The 11,817-nt window shown below is 35.2% G+C and overlaps 1 protein-coding gene across 2 annotated transcripts in view; it reads left to right on the top strand.

Annotated features, from left to right (window-relative positions):
* Positions 1-7,372, top strand: part of PCDH9 (protocadherin 9) — a gene marked incomplete at its 3' end in the record, with an annotated part of 937,782 nt that extends 930,410 nt beyond the window's left edge. For both annotated transcript variants that reach the window (XM_079778996.1, XM_079778997.1), the window contains exon 5: positions 6,999-7,372. In XM_079778996.1, coding sequence (XP_079635122.1) covers positions 6,999-7,372 — 374 coding nt within the window. The remainder of the gene's footprint in view (positions 1-6,998) is intronic.
* Positions 7,373-11,817: the final 4,445 nt, after the last annotated feature.

The following is an 11,817-nucleotide window of genomic DNA, read 5'->3' on the forward strand; positions in this document are numbered from 1 at the left end:
GATATATTAAGAACAACAATTGCAAAGCAAAATTATAGAATAAAGGTCTACATTTTAAAAGACATTTCATCACTGTGCCTAAATAGCAGGGAAACTGCTTCAATGAATCTAAATCAGTGAATGTATCTTTCAATTTAAAGTGTTTAGTGATGCACAACTTCTTTGCACACTACACTTATGCTAAGGTAATATCTTGGGAAAATACAGCAAAATTGGAACGTAAGAACAAATTTTGCATAAAAATAGTGCTATATGTTATCACCAAAGGGCCATTATAATATGACAATCAGTTACGTTTTGCATGCAAGAGGTATATTTTTATAATAAAAATTGAACAAAATGAAAAATTTGGATGTGATAAGTTTGATCTAACATGATATAAAAATAACATATATTATAATTAAATTTTGGCAGCCTGTTCAAGTCTTATTTTACCCAACTATAAAAATTCTAAGGAAAATTCATTCACATGAAAGGCCAACCCTTTATATAGTATGAAACCTAACAATGAATCGGAAGGTCTCATAATTTTTCTTTTAAAGTATCAGTTTCTAGCTTTGGAATTAAAGGGTTTCAAGTCATCAGGTTGAAAAGCAGGTGGTCAACAGGCCAGAAGCTACTTGTAATTACAGTAGTGAGTTAATCAATGAAGTAACAGTTCTGCTTGCGGGTGTAATAAAATGAGATCAAGGCTCACTCAAGTGTCCTACCATTTAAGTATAGCTGGAGATCCATTAACTTGGATTGTTTCACATTTTAAACCTGCATCTTTAAAAATTAGCAGTTCAAGCAGCTCTCTGACAGCTGTTGCCTAAACTATAGGAAAAGTATTCTGTTTGGTTTTGAGTGAGAAGGTGAGTTGTGCAAAGATGGAGAGGGAACTACATTGAAACTTGATATAAATATTAACTGAGACAACTCTCAAGAAGCTTTTTTAATGTGCTTTTGTTTTTGCTGTCAACATTTTAATGCAGAGACAGATGGCTTGTACAATTTTATCAGTACTTGTGTCTTTATACATTCAGAAATCAGCAATAATAACCAAACTCATGGATTGCAGATTGTGAAAGGAAAGAAATAATTTAGGTTTAGAAAAAAATCATTATATGTTTGAGTGTTAAAAAGAAAACATGATGGGGTGTTAATTACTTTTTAAGAGAGAGAAAACAAATTGATGTAATGCTAAAATTATTGATAAGCAGTTTGGAATCCTGATCTGAATTCTAAATAGATACTGTATGGTGTAGAACAAATAGGACATTGCAAAATATATGAAAAAAAGGAGAAATAAGAAAAACACACACATGAGCATTCTCACATGCTTAAGGTCTCAAGATAATTATTAAAAATCTACAGTCTCTGACACATGTGTTGCATGTTAGATATTCAATAAATATTTATTGAGAAAATGTACAAATGGAAAACAAATATAGTTATTTATCAGTATCATTACGTATAGTGAGAACATTAAAAATAATTATACGCTAAAGATAAAAAATAGGGTATTGCATATACATTTTGCAGTATTAGTCAGAATTTCCAGGTATTTGAAATTCTATGTATCTTATAAGAAATCATAGATTATTTTAATCACATTTTGGAAATTGACAATATTCAGTATCAATGCTTTTCTTTTTTAATCCTCACTCAAGTATATTTTTTCCATTGATTTTCAGATAGAGCAAAGGGAGGAAGGAGAGGGAAAGAGAGAAGCACATTGATGTGAGAGAGACACATAGATTGGTTGCCTCCACAACATTCCACCACTAGGGCTAGGGATTGAACCTGCAAACCTTTGGCCAGCGGGCTGATGCTCTAGCCACTCAGAAACACTAGCCAGACCTCAATATCAATGCTTTTTAAAGAATATTTTTATCCTTTAAAAAAGGCCTAAAATTTTCATTTATTGGTTCTAATAATGAGAGAAACCATTTGGAAACTATTCAGTGTTTAGCATGTTTCAGATTATAAACTTTTAAAGAACAGGAACTATTTTAGGGAACCAGTGGAATGACTATGCTCTTTTTAACAATTCTTCACAAAAAAATATTTTTTTCTTGTTACTAATTCACAAACAGACAGTATAGAAGACAACTTGCAAGTATTATTATTTCCCTAAATAAAACTCATTATTTTAAATTTTAATATCATGCAACTACTAGGAGTGATATGTAGGCCCAATTTTTTTTTTAAAAGAAACTTTTCTCTATTTAATGTTATGTCCCAAAATAAAAATTTACCAAAGTATAATGCAGAATATATTTTTTAATAATACAACTCACATTTTCAATTAGCTTATTGATTTTTTTTAAACTTTTTAAAAAGATACACTGTTGTCCCAGGTCTGAGGCCCTGGCAAGAGGTTGACCAGTTTTCTTACTTGAGTAAGTCCATACCTCACCAACTCCTGTCCAAAGCTCTCAAACTCCTAGGTCCCTATGCACACACCATGATTGTCCAGAGGTCAGGTACCAGATGACTTGGGACAGCCCTTATGCGCTGTAGTCTGAGAAATTACTAAAATTAGTCAATTCACAGAGAGCCCTAGGAACCTAGCTAACCCAACCCTACTTGTCATACAGAAGCTGCCCGTACAAGTCCACCTTGCTGTTATGCTCTTCCTGGTACAGCCCCCTGTGTAGCACGGCCTGGGGTCCTTTCCTCCTCTGGAATCTAAAGACTTCTGGCTTTCATCTGAGTGTCCTAGTGTCCTGCCTGCCTTTTGATGGACATTTAAATCTTATTCAACAATCGGGTACCTAAAAGGCTTACCTAAGAAACTACCAAACTTTTAGAAACTTATTTATAGACTTTATCAAAAGTACCCAAATTTATTTACATAAATGAATCATAATAAGTTCAATTTTCAAAGAGCAATTAATATTATTTAATGGACAGAAGCTCAATTTTTGCAAGTTGATGATTTTGAATAGTACACAGAAATTTTAACCATTCATGTTTTAAATTGTCAATTATCTATAAGAACTTTTAGAAAACAGTAGACATGAAATAGCTTGGAACAAACAAAGACCATCTGTTACCTGGCATAGGGACATGCATCCCTAAATCTGTTAACTGCTTCCCATTTCTTCCCAATGACACCCTTTTTTCCCCTTTCAGTTCACTACTTTTAAAGCAATTATTTGTTTCCCAGGATAGCCCTAACGCTCCATGAGGATAGTGTTGACATCTGTTTTGTTCACTGTTATATATTTGATGCCTGTCACAGTGTCAGATATAGTACCTGCTCAGTAAATATTCATAGAATAAATAAAAGTTACCGGTTCTAAAAATAAAAACATATACACGTTGTTAAATTGTGTACTCAGTGCTGAAGACTTAGGGTCCACATGTACTTATAAGCGTACAAACATTATTCTCAATCATTGGGTAATATTTCTTAATTTAATAAGAGGGCAATGGCAATGCATGTTGGATAAGGCTATATTAAAAATAATTTCACATATTCATTATCCTGTCTTTTTTTGTGAACTCAGTTAAAATTTGATTCTATCAGCTGAAAAGTTATTTTTCCTCCCTTTACAGATATTAACAAGAAAGTAAATAGTTATTAGGGTTCTAGAAAAGTAAAGATTAAGATTTGGCCTCAATATATGTTGCACATCAAATTGGTGATTAACTATGTTATCTCCACTGATGTCTAGAAAGGAGTGAATATATTTAACAGAGAAGTTAAATAATTATTTTATTAATGTCACAAAGTGTTGCTAGGCAGAGATTTGTTGTTAAGGAAGCTGTTGGTTTGATATTTGTGAAATCAGCATCTATTATAATTATACTAGAGGCCCAGTGCATGATTGAATCATGCACGTGTAGGGTCCCCTACACGCTTTTGCTTTCGATCACGGGGGAGCTGGGTGCCTGTCCGCTGGTGCACCAGGCCTTTCAGAAGCCTCCGGCGTGGCGAAGGCTTCTGAAAGGCCTGGTGCCTTAGCGGACAGGCACCCAGGTCCCAGGCTTTTGATGGTCCGCGGCGGGACGTGAGCTCGCTGTCCCAGAGGCCCCTTCTGTGCCGCAGCACAGCCATGGCGCAGACGCTGAGCTCGAGCCGCAGCTGGCGACGCGAGCTCAGCGTCCCGCCGGCCCAATCGGCCATCCCGGCCACCCCGAGTCCCGCCCCCCCCACGCCTCCTGGCCAATCGTGGGCATAGTGAAGGTACGGTCAATTTGCATATTTGTCTATTATTAGGTAGGATAAGATCTGCTTTTAAGGGGACGATGTCTGTAATAATTTTTCAGTACATTCTCAATCTCATAAGATTTTAATTGACAACATTATTCATAGACCATTATTGCTTTGGAATCAGAAGACTGATAAGTCATTTTTTTTTCCCCATTAATGGATTTTAAATCCAGTCAGGAGAGAAAAAAAATAAAAACAGGTATTCGTAAATGTACAGAACCTCTCTTCCCTAAAAGAGGAAATGTCATTAAGCTAAGAGCTGAGGGAGCCCAAATAGGAAATTTGTTATTCATCAATGAGGGAAGATCTGTGGAGATCCTCCAGGTACAGATGAGACAAGTATTGGTAGAGTTTGGAAGCTTGTGCAGTATGTGGGAAACAAGTTGACCCTTGAAAGAGTAAGTAATTAAATGAAAACAGGCCAGGTGAAAAGCATCTTCTAAGCCTGTGATCCTAATGTGAGGAGGGTGGATTGGTTGGGGAAACTCTGTTACCTCTGTTGGATAGAGTCACTGAGCACACAAAAGCAAACCTAAAAGGGAGAAATTGGATCAAACTTTTAAAATGTAGGCAGAATTCAGAGGTCAAAGAATGGCTCATAGAGAAGTTGCAATTAAATGTCCCAGGAAGTAAGTAATCATTGGAGATTTATGGGAGAAATAGTTTTAAGTAATAAACATGTATTTAAACAAAATAAAACTGTTTGCTTTTGAGGGAATGGGAATACCAGTCAGATGGGAAGGAATTTTAAGATTGTTCTACAGAGCATATCTTAGATTTGAAAAATGACTAAAATTTGAGTGTGTAGGCAAGTACATTTTAGCCACTTTTTCTTTTTTCACATCCAGTATCCATTCTGATGTCCCCTGTGTTTTGTGATCTCAGGTATTTGCTATGAACTATTGCCTAACTCAGTAGGTGTCGTTTAATATGCAAGAAAGAACTAAATATTATTAAAACAAGTAGTTGATAATATAATAAAACCCCCACAATTATAGGACACTTAAAAAATGGTAGTAGTGCTAACATGGGTTTTAGCAAAAATCTACATTTCAATTCTTCAGTTATTTTAATTGTTCATTAGGCAACCTTGCTGGTATGTAGTCTACATTTTCTTCTACATTTTTATTCTGATGACTCTGCTTTTCAAATTGCTTTATGCCTCAGGCATTCTTACCTATCCACTTAACCTCATTCGTAAAATCAATTCCTAATTTCCAAGCTATCACTTATCACTTGACTGTTTAATCAAGGGAGAAAAAAAACAACAACAAAAAAAAACAGTGTTTTCCTTAACTATCTGGCTGTTGTTATTCCCTAAATGGGCTGATATCATTGCACAATCACAGAAGAGTTTACTTTTGAAATCACAGTCAAAATGTCTGTTCTAGATTGCCTGCTAGAAAAAAAAAGAATAAATAAAAGAGAAATATCTATGATAACTTTTACCCCTGAATATTAGACTTCATGTGATACAATTTGCAACTTAGCTATAGTTTTGTACATTACAAATCTTGAAAATAGGTTAACTCAGAAGGAAGCAAATGCTGGCTTCAGAATCAAATGGCTTCTTTATATATTTGAATTTCAGAATGCTTTCATTGACTAGGTATGCCTTTAGCAATAACTATAGTGAACGTATTCTTTAACGTAATCATTGATTTTTTTAAATGTTGCAAAATTATTTTCATGTGATTTCATATATAAAAACAAATATTCATATGGAAAACATTATATATAGCCATTTAGAATATTTATTTATTTAGAGTATTTTTAATAATACATTTTAAGTAGTGCCTTTTCATTTTGTTTTCATGGAGTTGTATTACTTACATATTCTTCAACATTGCACATAAAAATTTCTATTTTTCATTATCATACCTATGAGTTTTATGTTAAGAATTAGGAGATAAATCTGTAATAATGCATATGACACATAAAGACTTGATCAGAAATCATATATCAAGGTGTTATGCAAAGTGCTGAGGTCCCAGAAAACCTCACAGTATTGTTTGTGGATTCCAAAGAAATAACCCGGAGACTGACTGTGAAAGACATGGGGATATTAGGACTTGCTTGTGCACCATGGATGGCTGGCCTGTGAAGTTCACCGTAGCACCTGCTGCCACCAGTGAAGTTGTCCTGCTCAGTCCCATCTGGGCAGCCCACCAATGCTATTGTTTTACCGCCGCCTAGACCCAGACTTTCCCAAGGCAAAGTTTTATAGCGTACAGAAGACAGAGAAACACGTGGAATGCAGGGGGAGGAGTATGTGCAGGTGTCCAAATTGTGTAAAATCAAAACATTAGCTGTTTACAATCCAGGCTCACAGTTTTCTCTGTGGCCTTTCTTAGACCAAGTTGCTGGCCAGGTTCCTAAAGTATCACATCCACTTAAGATGGCCTTCTCTATATTCCCACGGAGTGGGAGGGGGAATCGGAACATGAAAAGGGGCCCATGTTCCCATTTACCATACACATGGGTGTATCTGTTTGCCCATATCTGTCTGTGTACCTATGTGTCTATTGCCTATGTTTCTGTCTTTTTTTTTTCTGGATATAAACAAAGGCTTAATGAAGAAAAGATAATTCTTTCCTGAGTAACAAGAAACTTGATTCCTTCTATGTTATTCTTAAATCAATAGAGACAAAAAAAGAATCTTTGAATTGTTTAACTTAATATACTTTTCATGAAAAATGAGATGGCCAATGCACTTTTTCTCTAGTCGCTAATTTTAAATGAAAAATTCTAACGCTTTTCTTCTCTTATTCTCTCTGTCTCTTGTCCTCTGCAGATGGGCCTCTGGGCCCCCGAGGATTAGCTGAAGCTACAGAGATGTGCACTCAGGAGTGCTTGGTTTTGGGTCACTCTGATAATTGCTGGATGCCTCCTGGCTTAGGTCCATATCAACACCCCAAATCTCCTCTCTCAACTTTTGCACCCCAGAAAGAATGGGTCAAGAAGGACAAGCTTGTGAATGGGCACACCCTTACCAGAGCCTGGAAAGAAGACAGCAACAGGAACCAGTTCAACGACCGGAAGCAGTTCGGCTCCAATGAAGGCCATTTCAACAGTGGCAGCCACATGACAGACATTCCTCTGGCCAATCTGAAGTCTTATAAGCAACCAGGAGGTGCTATGGAGAGTCCGAAGGAACACCAACTCTAAAAAAACAAAATTTAAAAAAAAAAAAGGCTGTATGGGACCTAATAACTTTAATCTAAATAGACATGCTAATACTGTGTGTGTCAGAGCTTTATGTATTCAATAGATCTCTACAACTATGCCCCTTGTAGCAGGGATATTCATAACTTTGTGTTAGCACCATGGAGGATACAACGTTTTACAGCATAAGAGAGAAGATAGTTCTATTAGCCATGTGATCTTGTTTACTAGAATTGGTTAAACTCTCCAGAGATCTCTCCATTGTGCAAATATTCTGTTTTTCTTTCATTGCATTTTATTTTGACCCTGGACTGCTGCTATGAACAATAGAATGTGCATTTGGAGAGTAAGAAAGTTCCATGGATTAGAATGACTGACAAATATATCCAGTTAGAGAATTGTGCTCTTTTTGTCATTGATTTGTGCTGGGACTGCTATACTTGACATTATACTTCAAATAAAACTTAAAAAGATAAGCATTAAACCTATTGTGCTGTTAACAACGTTAGTGGACACTTGTAAGTCAGTGTTAAAGTATTTGTAAATAGAAGCAAGTTATTATTAACAACTTTTGTGTACTTATAATGTTCACCTAAAAAATGTGTGGCATAATTCTGTGTTTTATGGTTGCTTCTTTCCTTTTTTTTTTTTTTTTTTCATTTGCCTCTGTCATTATTTTGTTGTTTCTTTTAGTGAGGTGTTTCTGCGTTAGTAGTCTGTCTTGACACACATTGTTCCAAGGATCTCAAACACTTGCTTTTTGAAAAAGGTTCTGGAATCTTGCTTCTTTTATGATAGCTTATAATGCCGAGATTCTGTATAACATAAAGCTCAAAAGTAAAAACTTTATATAAAAATGATTTCTGTAAAAGCTTGGAAATTCAGAACCTATTTTCTTTACATTCTTATTTTCAAAGTAGGCAAAAGCAAATCACTTAATTAGTAGTATTAAGTGAAAGAGTTATTGTTCAGAAAGTGATATAATATCCTGTACTTGTCACTCATGAAAAACTAATATATCAAAATTAGCATATATTAAAAAATTACTATTTGAAAATAGTTTAAATTGGGCAAATGTGTGTCTACAAGTTTGTTGAAATGGCAGAGTTTGTGTTGATCCTCATATACAATAATGTTGTTGTAACACAAGTGTTAGACCATAGCCACAAAATATTTAATGTGTTGTGCCTTCATGATGTAACAGAACATTCTCCAGGTAGGCTAGTTGGGGGAAATAAAGGGATAAATCTCTAATTATTGCTGTTTAACTGTTTGTTATCATAATTGGTCAATGCCTGGCAGGTACCAGCATCTCGTCACTTAGGTCAAACCAACAGAGTGACAACTACCAGTAATGTTAATAAGATCTCAGTTGCACGTGCAAACAAATCCAAATTTGAACATTCTTAGGAGGTTTTTGTTAAGGCATGACAGATGATTTAAACAAATAAATAGCATGCAACAAATTGTCTTTATTGAAAGAAGTGAAAGTTATCTTAATGCCACGGTTCAACATCAGTTTAAAAGTGAAAAAATAAAATAAAATAAAAAAAGGTTTGCTAATCTGATAGTTAATTTGTTACCAAAAATAAAATTACTTTGTAAATAGCAATTCACATTTTTTCACAGTATAATGGAAAATAATGGGTAGGGGTGCATTGCTTATTGCAGTACATTTTTGTGGGTTTGTGAGGGGTGTTTGATGACTTTGACAGAATAAATATCTAAACAATTATCCTTGTTACTGCTTTGCCAGTTCTACGTTATTTACAATTATTCAGCTCTTGCAATAAACGTTCTGAATTCCTGATTGGAGTGTGTTAATTCTTGGTCAACATCCAAAGTGACGATTCCTACACTAATTGTTGGATAAAGAGATGTTGATAAAACTTAACTTTTAATTAGAAATCAAGAAAGATATGTTAGAGGTTTAATACCGTTGTTCTGAAAATATGATTCCAAGTGATAGTAAAATTCCCTTAATAATCTATGAAATCATTATCTAGGGAAATTCATGGAGAAAACTGGTTTACTTTCTAGTCAAGATTCATACAAATTTCATCAAAGTGAAATCCCAAGTCAGAAACTGGGAAGGTAGCATTGGTTAGTTAGTGAGCTTACCTTCTTGACTCAGTCTTTTCAATAAGATTTTATGAAAAACGCTCTCACATATTTTATTGTAGACCATGGCAGAAGAGGACCACTCTGGGATTAAGGCCTTAAAACAAAGGCCAAAAGTTCATCTATATTTCTTTCAGGTCAGGAAAATTAGCACAGAAAGCTTTCAAGACTAATAAGACACACTAACACATATACTATGCGTTTCTATCGACCATAGAGCAACTGGATCAATGTTCACTCATGTTAGGGCTTTAGGGTAAAAAAGCAGGCCTGACTCTTCCTCTAGACCTGTTTTTTTTATTTTTTTTTAATATTTTTTTTATTGATTTCATTGAGGAAGGGAGAGGGAGAGAGAGATAAAAGCATCAATGATGAGAGAGAATCATTGATCGGCTGCCTCTTGCACACCCTATACTGGATATCAAGCCTGCAAGCTGGGTATGTGCCCTGACTGGCAATCTAACCGTGACCTCCTGGTTCATAGGTCGAAGCTCAACCCCTGAGCTATGTTGGGCCTCTAGAGCTTTTAGGAGAGTTGGGAAATAAGAAACAAGAGATGAAGAATAGAGGTAAAGATATTTGCTTGACCAGTGGCTATAAGTGAAACCTTAACCCTTCCAAGTCAGACTTGTTCATTATTCTGAGGCACACCGATGGCTACACCCTCCTTTCCTTCCCAGGGGCAGAGCTTACACCAGGACACAGAGAATGAATGTATCCTGAAAACAGAACTCACTCTTGGGGGAAAAACAAAAAGAGTCTGTGCTGGCACAGTTTGTTCATTTTTTACCCAATGAGACAAGTTACTCCCCTTTGCCTTGAAGAATAAAGGATGAAAGAAATGAAAATAATTTCTCTCATACATTTTCCTACCCATAGGAAATGCAATAACAATGCCCTCCTTTCTATGAAACAAACAAACAAAAACACACAGAACTGTAGAAAAGAAACTCCAATCTCCACCGTATTTCTTCTAATGAATACAATATTTAGTCTTATCAAGACATTCAGTTGTATGTTCTGTGAAATTTTAAGATTGGTAACAGCACAAATAAATAAATAATTTACTCATTAAGTAAATAAAATAAGGCATTTATAGTGATTATTTCTTAAATATCACCCACATAGTTTTATTGTGCAGACACTGAATATTATGAAACATTTTCCTGGAAATCAAAGCCATGTACATTTCCTGGTAAAGCACACCTATATGAAATGTATAAAAATAATGGTTTTTAGAGTGATTATCAAATACTACAATGCTAAATACTAACACATTTCCTAAGGCAGGTATAGAAATAAACTTTATAAAGCTGAATATGACCAATTTGAATGAGCATTTCTATATATAGGCGAATATAAAATATACATTAAAATAATGGTCATTCATTAATAGACTGAATAGTCATTTTGCTGCTGCACTGATGCTATTCAGAATAGAGTGGTGTTCCCAAACTCCCATCATTCTTTATCTAAAGCTACAAATGCAGCTGAGGCCCAGAAGCCATTCAAGTATTTATTGAACTCTCTTGGCCGGAAGCCAGGAATGGCTAATTATTAGTAGTGAGGAGTTTTGGCAGCTAGGGATGAAAGGGATGCCTTGTCAGTTTTAATCCTAATGTGAATGCCAGGGTGTTAGTTTGTAAGAGAGCAAACCAAACTATGAAAAGGAGGAGTGGTGTGGCCAGCCTAAAAATGCTTCATTGTTCTGCTTTGTTTTAAATAAAGCTGATCTTCTCTTCCTAAAGGATGCTCCTTCATTGGTTCTTTTGAAAGAGATTGCTTTCAAATTCTCCCAGTGTCCTTAAAGGCACAGTGATCACATAATGAATTCTCTGTATACTAGTACTGTTCTTCCTCTTTCACAACCACGAATCTGGATTTTAGTAGATACCAACTAGGCTTTTCACTGTTGAAAAAATATAAAATTATTCTCTTAGAACTAAAATGTCTTTATAAAGTATATACTATTAAACATGACTATCATAATGTTAATTCACACTAGTTCATTCAAGCTATAAATTACAAACTGTGATATGTGATCACTGCTTTCATAGACTATTGTTTCTTCTTTGACACTCACAGTCTGCTGCAGTCACCCCAGTGCTTTGCATCCCCACCAAACACTACTGTGGCCATCAGTCTATGGGAAATGCTAAAGTTATAGCAGCTCTCATTTTAAACCTCATCTTATTTCTACCACAAACTAGTTTTAGATTGCTTTCCTCCCACCCCCCCAAAAAATCTTATATCTCAGAAAAATAAAACTGACAGAAAAATTACAAAAAAAACAAACAAAACAGAAAATTGAGACAAAAGAAATGTGC

This window comes from Cnephaeus nilssonii (genome assembly GCF_951640355.1).
Source record: "Cnephaeus nilssonii genome assembly, chromosome: 8".
NCBI lineage: Eukaryota > Metazoa > Chordata > Mammalia > Chiroptera > Vespertilionidae > Cnephaeus > Cnephaeus nilssonii.